Genomic DNA, 20,804 nt, shown 5'->3' with positions numbered 1-20,804 from the left:
GCATATACCCTGAGAAAACTGTAATTCAAAACGAGTCATGTATCACAGTGTTCACTGCAGCTCTATTTACAATAGTCAGGACATGGAAGCAACCTGAGTGTCCACTGACAGACGAATGGATAAAGAAGATGTGGCACATATATACAATGGGATATTACTCAGCCATAAAAAGAAACAAAATTGAATTATTTGTAGTGAGGTGGATGGACCTAGAGTCTGTCATACAGAGTGAAGTAAGTCAGAAAGAGAAAAACAAATACTGTATGCTAACACATATATATGGAATCTAAATTTAAAAAAAAAAAGGTTCTGAAGAACCTAGGGGCAGGACAGGAATAAAGACACAGACGTAGAGAATGGACTTGAGGACATGGGGAGGGGGAAGGGTAAGCTGGGACAAAGTGAGAGAGTGGCATGGACTTACATATACTACCAAATGTAAAGTAGGTAGCTAGTGGGAAGCAGCCGCGTAGCACAGGGAGATCAGCTTGGTGCTTTGTGGCCACCTAAAAGGGTGGGATAGGGAGGGTGGGAGGGAGATGCAAGAGGGAGGAGATATGGGGATATATGTATAGCTGATTCACTTTGTTACAAAGCAGAAACTAACACACCATTGTAAAGCAATTATACTCCAATAAAGATGTTAAAAATTAAAATAAAATAAAAAAAGAATCATTTAAGTTAGGGTTCCCTTAGTAAGTTTAGAGTGAAGAGGCCCCACTGTCCTGAGAGAAGGGTTTAACAAGACCTTTTGTATTGGGGAAGAAGGGAGACTTATAGTTTGTCAGGTAAAAGATTCTACAAAATGTCCTCAACCAGTACTCTTGGAACTGGCTTATACACTGGGATGTAGCTGCACGTATAAACTAAAGGAGCCAGTTGTTACAATCTCTATAACTTCCAAGTCCCAATTTAGAGTATAACTGAAGGAACTTGGAACCAAGGGAGTGGGTTCATCCTACCTCAAAGAAGCGTTGCTGCCAACGATTCTGGACCAGTAAAAGCATCATCTCAGTAGTGAGCAAGCATCATCTGTCAGGTTGTTCAGGGTCAGGCCTCAACCCCAAAATTCAATATAAGGGTAAGAAACAACAAGATCAGTGAACTGATCAGAATCATGTTCCCCTGATACTCAGCATTAGAGAGGGACTGACTCCTAGAGCTACTGGAAAATTAGTAATTAATTGTTGGGGAATGGATTGATGCAAAAAGAGGGCACTGGATTTATGCTACTGAGGCATATAAGTGTCAGAGTAATTAATTGTAAAATAAAAGAGGTATGCCTATACTTGAAACCCGTTCACAGAAAGTTTACCAGTTGTATAAGCTTTCAACTTCCCCATATCTATTGTTTGCTACCCCCACAGGCCTCTCTATAAAGATAAATAGTTTTTAAAATGCTTAAAAGGTAAAGGGCCCCTGGATTTACTTTTAGCAACACAGAAAGAACATGAGTATGGGGACATGGCTTGACACTTAGCAGCAAGGCTTATGAGGGAATAAAAACCCCATGGGATACAGTGGGTGGTAGCAACTACTGAAGCATAGGAAAGCAGATTCAATTCCTGCAGCCTGCAACAAAGGAAGAACGGTAAGCATACAGTGAGGGTATGGGCCTAAGAAGGAATCCTGGGACTGAGCACGTCCCTAAATTCCACTTAGAAACACAAACTACCTTTAGATTTGTGTGCATGTATTAATGCAAAAATCATAAACTTTCTAGAGAATTATGCACAGAAACACTATCATGGGACAGATCACCATTCTCCTTTCTCTCCGCAGTCTCTCCAATCTCACAGTTTTCATTCTGCCTCTGATCTCCCCCTACTTATATCCACCCAATCTACTACTGCTAGAACACAGTGCTGATCTTTTACCTGCTTAAAATTGCTCTGTGAATAAAATCCAAGTCATGTGTCTGGCCCTTAAGGCCCTCTGGGGCCTGACCCCAGCAGGACTTGCCAGATTTATCTCCTCTGCTCCACTGCTTTTCCACCTTACATCCTGTGAAAGCACATCTCTGAGATGTTAATCTTGCTGCTTCTATTCTGTAATGTTCTTTTCCACCTTTTGCACTTCTGTATGTCTAAATCCTTTCCTTCCTTCAAACTGAGGTCAAAAGGTATCTCCTCAATGAAATCATCTCTGATTTTTCCAGCTATAAGTGATATCTCCCAGTTTCTTAATCCCCTTAACATTTTATCTTTTTATTTTATAATGTGGCTCAGTTTTTACCTTGTATTATATATATATATGTATGTATGTATGTATGTATTTCTTAATGACCTTACTAGACAAGAAGCTCCTTTGGTCTTCACATTGTCTTATTTATTTCCCACAAGGTCTGTTAAAGTATCCTGCACATAATCTGTTAAACAAATAAATACCTTGGTACCAAATACTACATTTATATGAACTTGATTATCTGTAGTATTAGCATATATATAACTACAGATTTGGGGGAGCTTCTCAGAAGAAGCAAAATAAATAATCTTTTAATATTATCAATAATAAAACTTTAACTTTAAAAGATTTCTTTAAAAAATTCCAAACTGACCTAAAACTGGCTTAATAAAATGAAAGAAGCAGAGGATTCTGCAATATGGTTTAGGAAAAATTACGCATTTGATCAACAGCAACTACATCAATTCACTGTGACATGTTACGTTAATGTTCACAAAGGTCACCAATAGCTGGGAGGAAAAAATGTTTTGTTTGTTTTTTTCATTCGACTACAGATGATATCTAGTTAATAATTAGAAGACCAGGAGGGCAGATCATGTTCTGTATTGAAAGGAGGATTTAACACAGAGTGCACGGAAAAACATACAGAGCTTTCCAAACTGTAATAGACATGCATTATTTACACTTAAACCTCAATGCACTCAGTGCCTTTTCTAAATAAGCCCCTGTCTGGCTATTTATTAACATTCAAATTTTATTCTAATCTGTTTTACCATGAACTTTACATGATTTATTTTCTAAGATATAAACCATTTGGAACTGTAGAAACATTTACTGAAACAAATGAACCACGATAGGATAAGGGCTGAGATCAGTTACCTGCTTCTGACCAAGACAGCTACCTTTTAAAATTCTACCTTCAAGGAAAAAAATACTGAAGTGCACAAAAAAAAAGGTAATTTAAACTAGAGATTGGTATAATTGCAAGAATAATAACGGGGGTATAAAGTAAAGTTATTTTTAAGTAAAATTAAAGCTATGAGGCTTTGCTTTGTTTTCCTTAGAATATGCTAGTTTCCTTTCCTAAGAATATGCTAGCTAGTTTATAAGATTTCTTGAGTTTGGCACACAATGCATGTGCAACTGTCTACCAGACACCACTATCTGAATGTCCCATAGAAAATGAACATGTTGAAGCCTAAGATCATAATCATCTCCTTCCAACTTGCTTATCCACCTGTATTCTTTATCTAGTTAATAGAATATCTCTTCACTCATGTGCCTGTGCCAGAGCCAGAGCAAAAAACATGCGAGTCATATCTATCTCTCTCTTACTCTGTAAATACAATCAACCATCTAGTTCTGTAGATTTTCTCTCTTACGCTGGTTCCCTCCTCTCCAGCACCATTGCCAATGCCAGTGTCAGTGCCTTAGATCAGCCCTTTAATTTCTCTTGCTTGGAGAGTTACACGATAGCCTTCTCCATGGTCTCTCTGCCTGAGCGCGCTCTCTCTATCCACCAGACTTCTGATGGAGTAATTGTTCTAACGAGCAAATCCGATGTTACTCCTTACTCAGTATTCTTCAATGGACAAACTAATTTACATGGCATATCAGGCCCTTCGTGGTCTGGCCCTGTTTACTCTTAACCATTCACTCATTCTGTTCATTCATCAAGTATTTACTGAGTCTACTTTGTACCAGGCACTATTCTAGGTATTAGAGATACAACAGTAAGCAAATAGACAAAAATCTCATCTTTTCAACCTTTCCTCTCTACCACTGTCAAGTGTTCCCTGCCTTCAAGAAATAGTGAGCCACTTGCAGTCTACTAAAACATGGCTTGTTCTTTCATGCAAACTTCTACTCATCCTTCAGATTTCAACTTAAATGCAACTTCCTCTCTCAAGACCTCCTGAATCTCCTGTGTACTTTATAAATACTCATATTATGTTTGTGTTTCTATCTTTCCATTTCAAGTTCCTTGAGCACAGAAATAATATCTTTTGACATATAGTTGGCAAATGCAATGTCTGTTAAATGAAATAAGTGAATAAAATGACAAAGGTTTCCTCAAGTTTTAATTGTTTCTAGTGATAAAATAACTTTTTCTTTTTCTTTTTTTTTTTTTTTTTGCGGTACGCGGGCCTCTCACTGTTGTGGCCTCTCCCGTTGTGGAGCACAGGCTCCAGACGCGCAGGCTCAGCGGCCATGGCTCACGGGCCCAGCTGCTCCGCAGCGTGTGGGATCTTCCCGGACCGGGGCACGAACCCGTGTCCCCTGCATCAGCAGGCGGACTCTCAACCACTGCGCCACCAGGGAAGCCCAAATAACTTTTTCTTGATGTCCCAGAATTACAGGCAAAGTAATAAGTAAGAGTTTACACAAGCAACTGTTACTCCTTATTATTACACAACAGATGATTTTCAGAGCCCCATATGAATGTAAGTCTTGGCGATTTTGTCATCTTTCTATTTGACATTTATTTCAGCCTAAGTTTATTTCATGAGTAAAATTTTACATTCTGCCCTGGGGCATATTCCCATAATTAAAAATGCAAAGTAGTAAATATTTCAACATACACTATACAGCAGCAACAACAGGTTTTATGGGAAAGGATATTACGCAACGACAGAACTTCGTTATCTCACAGAGACAGTTTTAAATGATGCACCTTGTATACTAACCTACTATGGATACATTAAAAAATCTCAAATCAGTATATTACTGCCTACATATAAGTCAACCCTGACGACATTCTAAGGCTATATTAAGAGAGTCAGGCTCTCACTAGGCATACTGCTTTATTGAGATAAAATGCTATCTGATTTCTCCATTCATTTATTCAACATATGTCCAAATGTGAACCAGGAAAATATTAGAAATGCATTCCAAAAGCAAAAGTGAAAAGACAGATATTGTAGACCAAATCCTTCCCAATTAAACAGGTTGGAACACCACTGTTGATGTGAGGGGTGGCCATCTGTCAGTACATAAAGGAACTTGTGTTTGCACACAAAGACATTGCTCAACCCACATCTGGCTCCTGCAGCCAAATTCTACCCTCACTGGGGCAAACTCCCACTGAAATATATGGGCATAAAGAACAGGCAAAACAAAAAGAACAGGCAAATAAATTTTTAAAAAGCCAGCTATTCATTCATAGTAGATGTATGACAGTAGATGTATCAGAGAATCTGGACAGAATTGAGTCCACAATTCTACTTTCATTTAAAAAAAAAAAAAGAACAAGAAGGTCATGACAGAAGAGAATTTGCATATGTGTTAGGAGATCATATTTCTCATCTCATGGCATAAACTTAGGAAATTCTCTTGGATTCACATGTTTTTTCTCTTCTCATCTCTCTTCCCAAATCATAACCTGTAAGGCACAACTCAGTTCCTACCTCCTCTGGGAATCCTTTCCTAATTATTCCTGCTTTTTTCCTACTCTAAACTACTCTACTTAGAAATTTAGCATACATTTATAAACTTCCTCTAACGTTCTCAATGTCTACTAAGCTAAAACTGGGATTACTCTTTCCCAGGAAGAGTTATTTATATAGCACCAACTATATAATCAGAAGAAATTCCTATAAAATATCAAGTAGTTGGCACCACAGCATCAAAGTTTCTTACAATACTCACTCACTTTGCTCAATATCTGAGATTTTGAGAGGGGCTATACCAACATAATGGATAGGAATATATACTATAGATCCAGACTGTATATGTTTCAATTCCAACTCTTATTTACTGGCTACTATATCATAAGTTAGGCAAATTACCTAACTTGCAACTCTTTTCCTGTACAAATGAGAATAATAATAATAGTGCCTTCCTGATATGGTTGCTGTGAGGATTAAATTAATCACTACCTGCAAAGGCCTTAGGATAGTGCCTAGCATGCATTCAATTCATTTTAGCTGTTATTATTCTAAAGTATGAAATGTCCAATTTTAAAAAGCATATATGGGTTTCTTTAAAATGGAAGAAAATAAGCTAAACTTTTTTTTCTTCTACAGTGAACAATTTCTTCTTTAGCCTACCAACAGAAACAGATGTCCCAACCCCTACTCACATCCAAGACTGGGTGACTTAATTCTCCTCTTTTGTGAGTCACCAATTCTATTCCTCATTTAAAAAAAAAAAACAGGGGACTTCCCTGTTGGTGCAGTGGTTAAGAATCCACCTGCCAATGCAGGGGACACGGGTTCAAGCTCTGGTCTAGGAAGATCCCACATGCCACGGAGTAACTAAGCCTATGTTCCACAACTACTGAGCCTGAGCTCTAGAGACCGCGAGGCACAACTAGTGCGCCCGCATGCCACAACTACCGAAGCCCATGCGCCTAGAGCCTGTACTCCACAACAAAGAGAAGCCACCGCAATGAAAGCCCTTGCACTGCAACGAAGAGTAGCCCCGCTTGCTGCAACTAGAGAGAAAGCCCATGTGCAGCAACAAAAACCCAATGCAGCCAAAAATAAAAATAAATAAATAAATTTATAATAAATAAATAAAATAAAATAAAATAAAAACAGACTCAACTACTGGGGCACTACTGAGCTGAATCTAAGGGCCAGTTACAATGTAAGTGGGTATACACACACACAATTTAATTCTCACAAAAATTCTTCATGCTACATTTATGAATCCTATTTCACAGTAGAAAACACTGAGGATCAAGATTGTACAGTTAGTAAGTGGCTAAATCAAGAATGGAATCAAAGTACTAATTTCAGATTCCACCTCCTTTCTGCTACATATCACACTACTTGCCTACAATTTCCTTTTTCCCTTAACTTACCCACATATAATTTATAGCAGAGCAGAACATAGAGGTGTTTCCTCAGAGTTCACCCATATGTTCTTGCCAAAGTACATAGCCCTGCAACTTCCCATTTCTGTTCCTCAAGTCTCATGTCAATTTAACTTCCTTTCTTGTAGTAAGAAATGCAGTGCTTACAATTTGTATGGAAACACAAAAGACCCTGAATAGCCAAAGCAATCTTGAGAATGAAAAACGGAGCTGGAGGAATCAGGTTCCCAGACCTCAGACTATACTACAAAGCTACAGTAATCAAGACAGTATGGAACTGGCACAAACACAGAAACATATATCAGTGGAACAGGATAGAAAGCCCAGAGATAAATCCATGCATATATGGTCACCTTATTTTTGATAAAGGAGGCAAGAATACACAGTGGAGAAAAGACAGCCTCTTCAGTAAGTGGTGCTGGGAAAACTGGACAGCTACATGTAAAAGAATGAAATTAGAACACTCCCTAACACCATACACAAAAATAAACTCAAAATGGATTAAAGACCTTATAAATATAAGGTCAGACACTATAAAACTCTTAGAGGAAAACATAGGCAGAACACTCTATGACATAAATCACAGCAAGATCCTTTTTGACCCACCTCCTAGAGAAATGGAAATAAAAACAAAAATAAACAAATGGGACCTAATGAAACTTAAAAGCTTTTGCACAGCAAAGGAAAACATAAACAAGACAAAAAGACAACCCTCAGAATGGGAGAAAATATTTGCAAATGAAGTAACTGATAAAGGATTAACCTCCAAAATTTACAAGCAACTCATGCAGCTCAATATCAAAAAAACAAACAACCCAATCCAAAAACAGGCAGAAGACCTAAAGAGACATTTCTCCAAAGAAGATATACAGATTGCCAACAAACACATGAAAGAATGCTCAACATCACTAATCATTAGAGAAATGCAAATCAAAGCTACAATGAGGTATCACCTTACACCAGTCAGAATGGCCATCATCAAAAAATCTACAAACAATAAATGCTGGAGAGGGTGTGGAGAAAAGGGAACCCTCTTGCACTGTTGGTAGGAATGTAAATTGATACAGCCACTGTGGAGAACAGTGTGGAGGTTCCTTAAAAAACTAGAAATAGAACTAGCATACGATCCAGCAATCGCATTACTGGGCATATACCCTGAGAAAACCGTAATTCAAAACGAGTCATGTATCACAGTGTTCACTGCAGCTCTATTTACAATAGCCAGGACATGGAAGCAACCTAAGTGTCCATTGACAGATGAATGGATAAAGAAGATGTGGCACATATATACAATGGAATATTAGCCATAAAAAGAAACAAAATTGAGCTATTTGTAGTGAGATGGATGGACCTAGAGTCTATCATACAGAGTGACAGTAAGTCAGAAAGAGAAAAACAAATACTGTATGCTAACACATATGTATGGAATCTAAAAAAAAAAAAAAGGTTCTGAAGAACCTAGGGGCAGGACAGGAATAACGCTGATGTAGAGAATGGACTTGAGGACGCAGGGAAGCAGAAGGGTAAGCTGGGATGAAGTGAGAGAGTGGCATGGTCATATATACACTACCAAATGTAAAATAGATAGCTAGTGGGAAGCAGCCGCTTAGCACAGGGAGATCAGCTCGGTGCTTTGTGACCACCTAGAGGGACGGGATAGGACGGGTGGGAGGGAGACACAAGAGGGAGGAGATATGGGTATATATGTATATGTATAGCTGATTCACTTTGTTACAAAGCAGAAACTAATACACCATTGTAAAGCAATTATACTCCAATAAAGATGTTAAAAACATTTTTAATAAAATAAAATTAAAAGTCGAAAAGAAAAAGAAATGCAGTGCTTAGAGCTGGATTCTGAGCTCCCATGCCTTCCTTCTAATGACTTTCTTTAAGTACAAGTTTTTAAATGACTTTTGTGATGCATTGCTTGCTCTGACAAATTGCCTGACATTTTGAAATAATATTATTTTAAAAATTTAATTAAATATTACTCTGTAGTAACTCATAGAAAAGAATTATGGATTTATCTCAAAATTTTAATATGCCTATCCTTGGGGCCAAAACAATCAAGAAATGAGGCTTCTGTGCTCCAATGAAACTTTATTTACAAAAACAGGCAGTGGACTGGATTTGGTTCATGGATTTGGTTTACAGACCCCTGCCCTAGACTTTCGAATGTCCAGTGCACTTTTCCACTACTTTATAGTTACTACCTATTTTCAGAATGGTGTTTTAGCCTATGTCACTTGATGACATTCACTGTCAGGGAAAAGATAAATAAAAAGTAATTTGTAAAAGACCTATGAAAACAGCAGTATATTACATAAACATTAGTATTACTTTTTTCCCTCTTCTCCAGCTTTTCAAACTCTCTCTCACTCTTCTCATTTCTTTCTCCTCTAATAAGGTAGTTTGGCCTAGAAGTAAACACTTTTTTATCTTTCCAAAAGTACTCAAAGCAAACGTGTTTGCAGAATCTTATTTTAAAAGAAGTAGTGGACAGGGGACTTCCCTGGTGGTCCAGTGGTTAAGAATCCGCCTTCAAATGAAGGGGACGTGGGTTCGATCCCTGGTCGGGGAACTAAGATCCCACATGCCATGGAGCAACTACTGAGCCCACGTGCCACAACTAGAGAGCCTGCATGCCGCAACTACAGAGCCCATGTGCTCTGGAGCCCACACGCTGCAACTAGGGAGGAGCCCACACACCACAACGAAGAGCCCGCATGCCACAACAAATATCCTGAGTGCCGCAACTAAGACTCAGCACAGCCAAATAAATAAATATTATTTAAAAAAAAGTAGTGGACATGCCTTTAGGTACCAGAATGAACAGACTTATACAAATCTCATCTTTTAAAATGGTAAGAAATGTGGGCCTTCTGAATATAACTTGTGTCGGCATGTTTTAGGGGAATAAAGGGAGCAATGGTAAGCAACCGTTATATTCTCAAACTCAAGTAACAAAGTGATTATCAGTTTTCTCATTATAGAAGCTATACGGCATGATGATAAGAATACTGGACTTAGTACTGGAAGACCAAATTTGGAATTCCTTTTCTGCCACTTACTATCTTTGTGATTTAATAACCTACATAAAAGGAGTTGCTATGAGGATTTAGACAGTTAACTATTTAAAAATACCAAGCATCATAAACATCGATTATTGTCGTATTTGAAATTATAAACTTCTTAAGTTCACATCTATATTTTTAATAGAAGTAAAATATGATACAGTATTGTACAATACAATTTTGGGGGGGGCTGCGCCCCGCTGCATGTGGGATCCTAGTTCCCCAACCAGGGATCAAACCCAGGTCCCCTGCAGTGGAAGCATGGAGACTTCACCACTGGACCATCAGGGAAGTCCCTGTACTATATGATTTATAAAGCATCCAAAGTATCTACTGCTAAGTATAAAGAAACTTTTCTGCCAAGGAGCTAAAGATTATTTAAAAATACTCCCTCATCAAGCCAACAATATTCCTCTGAAATTGAAAGAAACCAGAATTAATTGAGTGAGGTGTGCTTGGTATTTTACATAGATTCTACTCATTTAACCTTCACAACAACCTTGAGAAGAAACTGAGGCGCAGAGAAGTGAAATAAGTTGCTGAAATCACAAGGCTCCTAAGTGGCAGCCGATCTTGGATCCACACCCAGGTTAGATTGATCCCAAAGCTCTGTTCTTTTCATCACATAACACTGCCTCTTCAGCTTTTTCACTTGAGGTCCACAGAAAGCTAAGTACCTCACACAAGGTCAAATGATAATTACTTTCAGTGGAGTAGAAGGCAGATCCTTAGATTACAGGGCACTGTTCTACTAGATTAAGTCACCTACAAATAATTTACTATTTTAAAGGTAATTTCCAGACAATTTCTGCTTAATCTAGTTTTGGTCCCCCAAAATGTATATACTGGTACATAGAGTGAAACCAGTCTTTTTCACACTAATTAAAGACATTAGGATATTACCAAGTTTAAGCCTTACATGTGCAAAGAAACAGCTTTAGAATTTTGAAAAGAGAAAAAATAAACCAAAGAATAAGTTTCCTGAAACTCTAATAGTATGTTAATAAACATAACAAGGACATTTTCACTGGAAATGCCTGGAAGTTATTGCTTCCAGGAAGCAGACTGCTTTCTCAATACTTTTTTCCCATGAAATTTAGAGAAACTATTACAAGGCAAAATTGGTTACCGAGGTGCTTTTGAAGAACTAAATCAGTAAATTAGAAGCTTTTAAATCTTGACATCAAATATAATTCACAAAATGATAAAAATATGTGAAATATTTTGTAAATCTATGGCCCCTTTATTTAAACCAGTCTGGTCCTTGAGAGCAGAGGCCTTTTTGTGTGTGTGATAAAATAAAATTAATTTTACCTTCAACTTCTGCTGCTTACCTGTTGCAGAGTATGCTGAGGGCTCCACGTGGACTACAGTCACATGGCAGACAGAGCCTGGAAGTACGATTCAGGTACAAACCCTCCTTGCAGGTTTCACAGCGAAGACCCTGATAACCTGGCTGACACTCGCACTGCCCTGTGGTCTGGTTGCAGCGATTCACATCCAGGCTTCCGACCACAGAGCAGTTACATACATATCCTGCAAAGAAAAGAGGGAAAGAGATATCAATTAAGGTTTAATGCTTTCCTAATAAAATAAGCTCTATTTTATTTTTCTTAATAAATATTCATGACAACTTTGTAAGGATGGATAAAATTAAGTCTAGTTCAAATTCACTTTCTATCCTATTTAGTTTATTTAAATTGGGAATTATATACAGTAAAGTATATAAACTAATTATAAAACTAACATTCTCAATTTCTTTTTCAGCACTCTTTATCTTCTAGCCCTCTTACCCTATACTCCAATGTATGGGTGGGTCTGTATATTACTAGTTTTTCTGGATTAGAAATCTCCAAAGGCAGGGCCTATGCTTATCTACATGGCACTGAGAGCACATACTGGAAATGACTACACGTTAAATAATAAATAATCCCGCTGTATAGCAGCAGAAGCGCAGACAGTTGACTGTGGTAACTTATACAGGTCAGACAAGATTGTGCTACAGCTGAAATCATGAACTAGTATGTTCTTCCCAGGAAGAAATTAACGGAGAATTGCAACTTTAAGGTGAGGAAATGACAAACAATAAATCCCAGGTGAGAACGTTTACAGGGGCATCCTGATCAGTGGGTTAAAACCAATCACAATTTGAATCTCTTTCCCAAATTAAAAGATTTAGAAAATAAACATTTTCTTTAGATATTTCAAACAGTTTTTTGAATGAAAATATTTAGAAGTAGTTGGCTTTAGCTTTTTTTAAAAAAAAAAATCATTTCCAAGGGGCTTCCCTGGTGGCGCAGTGGTTGAGAGTCCACCTCCCGATGCAGGGGACACGGGTTCATGCCCCAGTCTGGGAAGATCCCACATGCCACGGAGCGGCTGGGCGCGTGAGCCATGGCCACTGGGCCTGCGCATCCGGAGCCTGTGCTCCGCAACAGGAGAGGCCGCAACAGTGAGAGGCCCATGTACCGAAAAAAAAAAAAATCATTTCCGTGGGTTTTTTTTAAGATTTATTTTATTATTTATTTATTTTTGGCTGCATCAGGCCTTAGTTGCGGCATGCGGGATCTTCCGTTGCAGCGCCCGGGCTCCTCATGTCAGCACCCGGGCTTCTCTCTAGTTGCGGCCTGTGGGTTTTTCTCTTCTCTAGTTGTGGCTCATGGGCTCCAGAGCGCGTGGGCTCTGTAGTTTGTGGCACGCGGGCTCTCTCATTGTGGCATGCGAGCTCAGTAGTTGTGGCATGTGGGCTTAGTTACTCCACGGCATGTGGGATCTCCCTAGACCAGGGCTCGAACCCGTGTCTCCTGCATTGTAAGGTGGATTCTTTACCACTGGACCACCAGGGAAGTCCCAGCTTTAGATTTTTTTTGTTTTTTACATCTTTATTGGAGTATGATTGCTTTACAGTGTTGTGTTAGTTGCTGCTGTATGACAAAGTGAATCAGCTATATGTATACATATATCCCTGTATCCCCTCCCTCTTGCATCTTCCTCCCACCCTCCCTATCCCACCCCTCTAGGTGGTCACAAAGCACCGAGCTGATCTCCCTGTACTATGCAGCTGCTTCCCACTAGCTATCTTACACTTGGTAGTATATATACGTCCACGCCACTCTCTCACTTCGTCCCAGCTTCCCGCCCCCCCACCCCCGTGTCCTCAAGGCCATTCTCTACATCTGCGTCTTTATTCCTGTCCTGCCCCTAGGTTCATCAGAACCATTTTTTTTTAAATTTAGATTCCATATATATGTGTTAGCGGCTTTAGCTTTTTAATGCAGATACATTTAAAGGTCAGTTAGGATTTGTTTTTTGCTATTATTTATACTCATTCTATTAAGAAGAAAGTATTTTCCACATAGTTTGACAAAGTATCAACATACGACTTTCTAACCATATACAGAAACATGTAGTTAAAGTCAATTGCAGATAAAACCTTGTACATATTTTAGGAATAGCCCCCATTCCAAAGTAGCTATGGACCTCGGTTTAAAAAGCTCAGAGAGGGTTTCCCTGGTGGCGCAGTGGTTGAGAGTGCGCCTGCCAATGCAGGGAACACGGGTTCATGCCCTGGTCCGGGAAGATCCCACATGCCGCGGAGCGGCTGGGCCCGTGAGCCATGGCCGCTGAGCCTGCGCGTCCGGAGCCTGTGCTCCACAACGCGAGAGGCCACAACAGTGAGAGGCCCGCGTACCACAAAAAAAAAAAAAAAAAAGCTCAGAGAAATCTATGACAAATTATACTTCTGAATAAGTAAGGAACTATCAATATATAAAATGACATTATACATATAGATAAAAGTTTAGCTTGAAAAAAATCTTTAACATAACTTTTGATGATTTTTAAAAAGATACTGGATAAACTGCAAATCCAGAGTCTTAAAAAGAAAGCTATAAAGAAGTTTGCTTCTCTATTCTAGACAACGAAATTAACCTTCAAAATTCTTTATGTCATCACAAATAGCTTATGCACACAAGTCCAAACAAAGGATTCCACAAAGATGTTCTCACTTGACCAACTCTCGGCCCACACTTCTTCAGTTCCTAACCTTTGGTGTCAGCTTATCTCTCTGCTCTTCACACCTCTTCTAATTTGTAAATATACCAAATGAATGAATATGTAAGTGATTTGTTTATTTTATGTATATTTTAAGCTTGAGTGGTGAATTAGTTACAAAACCCAGAGGAGAGTTCAGATTTCTTCAGCCCCAAACTTAGGAAAGGAATAAGTTTCCCGTCTCAATCAGGATTCTTAGTTTTACTAAGCTACATAAGCATGACATTTCTGTGACAGAGTTACATGTTTTCACATTATTTCTAGTTTCTTGGTTTGTGTGTGTGTGTGTGTGTGGTTTTTGTAAATAAGGAAGCCGTGTCTAGTGGTCTGTAAACCTGCCAATAACAACTTCATGGCAAGGCCTTCACTCTACCAAAAATGACCAGAATGCTAAAAATAACATTTTCTTCCAAAATCTGGCAGAATTCCAACATACATTCAATTCCTCCTGCTGGACCAATTTCATCACAAGTTAAACCAAGCAAATTTTGCCGGTGTGGGCAGAATTAGCTCAAGAAAAATGAATGGACTAAAAAACTCTATAATAAAGACTGAGAATTTTATTCTATTATTTCTTTACTAATGTGCTTCCATCTAAAATGTGAATCAGTGTTCCCAATGAATAACATTTTTAGTAAAACTGTTCAGAACTTTGAGATAAAAACTAAGGGTTTTTTTGTGTTTTTTTTTTTTTTTTTTTTTGCAATACGCGGGCCTCCCACCGTTGTGGCCTCTCCCGTTGCGGAGCACAGGCTCCAGACGCGCAGGCTCAGCGGCCATGGCTCACGGGCCCAGCCGCTCCGCGGCATGTGGGATCTTCCCGGACCAGGGCACGATCCCCTGTCCCCTGCATCAGCAGGTGGACTCTCAACCACTGCACCACCAGGGAAGCCCAAAAGACTAAGTATTTTTTTCAATCAAGTCTTACGGATAAAACTTCAGTAGTAACCAAGTTTGTTGGTTATTTATTATTTCTATAGAACTCATTCAGCCTTTTCATTATCCCCTGAACATACTCTTTTCAGTCCCATTCTGTGCTCCTTGTAATGTTCTCTCCTCTCCACATATTTAAATCTGTCCCTTATTTCAAGAATCAGCTGAAATTTACTCCTCCATAAACTCTAATTCTATTGCCCCTTGTTTGAACCCATAACAACAACTACCACCCATGACCCTCATACAACAGTAATTTAAAGATTAAGGCAGTAAAGTGAAGCAGATATGAGCACAGACTATAGAAGCAGACAGCTACAGGTTTAAATCCAGCTCCATCACTTACTAACTTTATGACCTTAGGCAAGTTAGTTAACCTCCTTGTCCCTTCCTTCTCTCATCTGTAAACAGGCATAATACAGTACCTATAACACTCAGGCCCAACACATAAACTGGAAGCCGTTTGGCGTGCCGAAATAATTACTACAATAGCTGGAAGAAAGGGATTCCAAATAAAATAATAGAAACACAATTTAGATGGCCAGATTCACAGGCCACAGCTTTGTGATGAGATCTGAAAGCCTGGGATTAGGTTTATTACCATGTCAGTTTTGGACAATGTCTGTGAAATAGAATTAGCGTCCTGACATTCAGGAATTTAAGCTGTGGGTCAGGTAGAGAAGAACAGCGTATCCTTCATATGCTGGGCTCCATACATTACCAACATGGGTGCCTACAAATACAACGATGAAAACAAAAGGGTGTAGGACATGGTTTCAGAGAGGAAAAAAAGAGCATTTATTGATTATATGCCCTTGGTACTAATCATCCTAACAGTAGTGGGGTGAATTGCAAATATTTCAGCAAGAGAAGAGACGATCACCCTAGGGCCAGGATGAAGTGCTATCACCTGATATAGCAAGACAAAAATACACTATCACATCAACATTCCTCCCCAGATTAACCAAAGGGAAGGAAGCTGAAGTAAAGCATACCAAGTCAAGTGCCAGGGAACATATGCATCTTTTCGGTTTGGAGCTCAGAATCTGAGGCCCTATCCCAGTGTTTAACCTCAAATGAAATGATCCAAATTAAATGAATAGTATGAGCAACAGTAATAAATATAAAGGACTATGAACATGCATTAAATTGTGTCAGGATAACTCATTAGCTTGTAAGTAAACTCTCAGAGCCTTCACAGTTCTTGACATTCATACGGAACCAGATAGGAGTTAATGCAGAAACAATGCAATTTTCTAGGAGACTGGCAATATGAAAAAAGAAGAAAAGACATGTCAATCGATAAAAGCAGTGGGAAGGACCTATAGCCAAAGACAAGAGATGAAGTGCTGACTTTTTAATGAGGTAGAATCTTAGACACCAGAGCGGCACAAAGGAGTCTGTGACATGACTGATGGTAAGGCACTAGTGTGTATGTTAATGGGAGTGAAACAAGATGAAGAGGACACAAAACGCTAATCACAGACGAGTCTGAATGAAATGCCAAAAGGCTCATTTGGTTGCCTATGAGTAAATATGGAATAAACTCGCCATCATTTGAGTAGCGTGTTTCCTTTCAGTGCCCTATAATTCTTAGGAAAACTCTACAGAAAAATAGAGAAGAGTAACATATATATTAGCAGGGAGACATTTCTTTTTGTTTGGCTTCTGAAGAACAATGAAATACAGTGACTTGAACCCCGAAGAAGAATAAGAAACTAAAATCTGGAGCCAAACTGTTTAAAAATAGAAATATAGGGGGCTTCCCTGGTGGCGCAGTGGTTGAGAGTCCACCTGCCGACGCAGGGGACATGGGTTCGTGCCCCGGTCCGGGAAGATCCCACATGCCGTGGAGCGGCTGGGCCCATGAGCCATGGCCGCTGAGCCTGCGCATCCAGAGCCTGTGCTCTGCGATGGGAGAGGCCACAGCAGTGAGAGGCCTGCGTACCGCAAAAAACAAAAACACAGAAATATAGGGCTTCCCTGGTGGTGCAGTGGTTAAGAATCCACCTCAATGCAGGGGACATGGGTTCGAGCCCTGGTCTGGGAAGATCCCACATGCCATGGAGCAACTAAGACCGTGCACCACAACTACGGAGCCCATGCTCTAGAGCCCGTGAGCCACAACTACTGGAGCCTGTGCGCCTAGAGCCTGTGCTCCGCAATAAGAGAAGCCACCGCAGTGAGAAGCCCACGCAGTGCAACAGAGTAGCCCCTGCTCGCTGCAACTAGAGAAAGCCCGCACGCAGCAACAAAGACCCAACGCCGCCAAAAATAAATAAATAAAATAAATAAATTTATTAAAAATTAATTAATTAATTAAACACTGCACTTTTCAAACATCCCTTACCAAAGCCAAAAGATGAAAATTTTAGCCCTAAAGAAAATAAAAGTAATTTTGTTAAGAAGTCCCGTAAGTCCCCTCTTTATGCAAAAACACCTGTCCTGGTAAGAGATTATCTCCTTGAACATATTAAAGATCTTTTCCGGGCTTTTCATACACCTGGTAGGCTTCTCCCTGCATTCAACTTTTAACCAACTCGTGTCCTTAGCTCAGTAAAAAGTCCATTATATCATCTACAGAATTTTAATTATGTTTTGGTAACTGCAGCTACTTCGATGGGAGTTTTTAGAAAAATATTAATTGTAGTAATATGGCCTAATTAATGTGTCCTTTGTTTCTCTGTGCCTGTTTCTGAAGTCCTTTCTGAGTGCTGTAATTAACTATGATGTCTGAAGACTAAGGCAGTTTGATATAATAGTGTGTTAGCCTTTTGCAGATAAAAAAGAACTATAAAAGAAGTGAAAGATTTGAAAAAGACTGAATAAGTGAAAAAAATTGTGTCCTCAGTTAATTCATGATGCAAATCTCATAAAGAAATGTTCATTGGTATCAGCACTGTTGCTGAACTAAAATGATTATGAAACAAGTATTGCACTTAAGCATAGATACTGAAAAAAATACTTGTAAATACAACTAACACAGAGCACTCACAGGAATCTGATTCAGGAATATAGCCTGAAATTCCATCTACAGCCTCTTGCAAAATTGTGGAAATACCTTTGCAAAACTCAATCTCTGACTCCATTCCTTCAACAATCATTTCACTCTTGCTTTTCAATATCTTCAGATATTGAAAGAATACAAAAAATATATCTATTAATACCAAAAAAAAAGAAGGAAAGAAAAACTGCTTTTGGCTATTCTAAAACTTTTCATTTTTCCCCATATTCAGAAGACATAGTAAATGTACTATAATATGGCATCTTCTGTTCAATCTCAAAGCAGCAAAAACTAGAAGTATTTAAAATATATTAAGACTCAGTATTTAATCTTATAATGAAAATTTAAAACATTAAAAATTCAAGTTTAGTAAGTTTAAAATTATCTGAAAATATACACTTAAGTAAAAAATAAATACACTTTAGTATCTCCTTCAGGAAAACATAATTATTTTGTAAGGCACTATCTAGAGGTCATTTATAATTATGGAGAAATTGAGTTTCTCAGGCTTATCATTAGATGGGAATAAGCTGATTCCAGGATATAAAATATTTGGGGAGCTTTATGAACAGAGGTCATATGACAAGAGTTATGGCGGCACTCATCATACTGGTACAATTGTCACCACTTCCTGCTTTGTACCCTAAAGCCAAAGAAAAAAACACATCTTCCCAACTTCCCAAAGAATAACCTCTTATTCCTCTACTTTCTCCTTTTCCTTCTTTTCTCTCTCTCTATTAACTGTATTCTAATGTTTAAAAGTATTCTCTACACACACAATGCAACCATTATAACAGCATCTACTGAATGGAAGTCAAAGAGCAAATTGCACAGTAAGAGGCAATGAATACCCACCTATTAGAATGGCTCAAGTTAAATAAACAAAACAAAAAAATGACAATATCGATTGCTGGGAAGGATGCAGAGGAATTGAAACTTTCAAAAACTATTGCTGTGAATGCAAAATAGTACAGACACTTTGGAAAATAGTTTGATAGTTTCTTATAAATTAAATATACCTTCATCATATGACTCAGCAATTCCACCCCTAGGTATTTATCAAGGAAAATGAAAACCTATGTTCACACAAAAACTTGTATTAAAATGTTTATAGAGCTATATTCATAATCACCCAAATCTGGAAACAACCCAAATGTCCTTCAACTAGTGAACTGGATAGGCTGTGGTACTTTCTTACAATGGAATACTACTCAGCAATGAAAAGGAAGGAAGCATTGACATGGATGCTTTGACAAGGATGTGATGGACCTCAAATGTGTTATGCTAAATGAAGAAAGCCAGGCTCAAAAAGGTACATATTATATGATTCCATTTACATGATATTCTGGAAAAGGCAAAACTATAAGAGCAGAGAAAAGATCAGGGGTTTTCCAGGAATTGGGGTGGGGGGGCAGGTAGGGGGAAGGGCTAACTACAAGCTCAAGGGAATTTTGAGGGAGTAATGAAATTGTTTTGTATCTTGATTGTGCATTTGTCAAAACTGAGAACCAAATGAGTAAATTTTATTGGATATAAATTTTAAAATTAAAAAAAGTTTAAAAAAAGCAATGAGGTTTTACTAGACTAGATTCTTAAATTTTGCTAGAGGGAAGCCATGGTGTACCACAAGCAACGATTTTAGCTGGACTGTGGCACTAAAGTCAACATGGGACCCAACTAATAACTCAGTCTTTTTCAAAGCTAATGTTACAATTAAGACAGCGAGAACTGATTAACGCTTCGGCTGATTACTGCATAAGGAGTTGTGGAACATTTTAGGATTTAAAATGCTATTTAACTAAAAGAAGTAGAATTTTCCTTTTTCCTTTGGCTTCAACTAAAGTCTTGGATTGTAATTGCTCCTATGTAGAATGAGGGAGAAGAGGGAAAAAATGAAAGATAAAGAGGTATAGGATTTCCAACCCCTTTTCATATACAATTGCTTATTTCCCTTTGAGATTGATCATTAAAAATCCTACTCTATTTAAACAAAGACCAGGAAAACAACTTTGAATCTATCCAACATAAAACTTCATCCTTTTTCACAAACCTAGGATAGCATCTACAAAAATAACATCTCTCCTGATTTTCAAGTTGAAAAGAAAAGGAAAAATAATTGTTGGAAATAGGAATACTTAATTCAAACCTCTGCCTGAACATCAAAAGAACAGAAAATTACAACAACAACAAATTATACTGTCTTGACTATAGACCTGATTTCCTAAGTGTATGGGGTATTTATTTCAAAACGTAGTTTTTATTAGGCCCATATTTCATCTTTGTAGGTTTAGAGTACAGGAGTCTCAGAAAGGCCTCATTCTAGGGAAAAGGAATTATCAACATAGAGTTCTTATTTTTATAAAAGGTCCTACTCTAGCATAACACTGATACTCAAATTATATTTCACATTTATGTTATGCCAGTGTAAGGTCACAAATCTTTGCAAAGCTGGGAAACAATACTAAAGTTGATGAGTTTTTGAGTTAAACCAGGCTTTGTAGAAATATGGAAAGTTTTAAAGCCACCACTTTTAAAGAAAGCTTTACCTTTTAAAATAAAAATATATCCATTAAAATTCCCAAACACAATTCAGTATTGCAAAACATTTCTTCTACTTTATGGTAGACATATGAGAAAAAAAAGTGTAGCATGACATAGGTTTTGTTGAACAATTTGTCTCATGCTTTAAGGACCATGTTGTTAGTGCTTGTCCCTGGCTCACTGCCAGTTTTCC

The 20,804-nt window shown here is 38.3% G+C and overlaps 1 protein-coding gene across 1 annotated transcript in view; it reads right to left on the bottom strand.

The window, feature by feature from the left end:
- The window catches only part of MEGF9 (multiple EGF like domains 9), an 83,378-nt gene that overhangs the window by 29,428 nt on the left and 33,146 nt on the right, over positions 1-20,804 (bottom strand). The window contains exon 2 of the mRNA XM_060154497.1: positions 11,415-11,616. Coding sequence (XP_060010480.1) covers positions 11,415-11,616 — 202 coding nt within the window. The remainder of the gene's footprint in view (positions 1-11,414; positions 11,617-20,804) is intronic.

This window comes from Lagenorhynchus albirostris, chromosome 7 (genome assembly GCF_949774975.1).
Source record: "Lagenorhynchus albirostris chromosome 7, mLagAlb1.1, whole genome shotgun sequence".
Taxonomy (NCBI): Eukaryota; Metazoa; Chordata; class Mammalia; order Artiodactyla; family Delphinidae; genus Lagenorhynchus; species Lagenorhynchus albirostris.
Note: the sequence above shows the minus strand (reverse complement) of the source record. Positions and strands in the feature narration are given on the sequence as shown.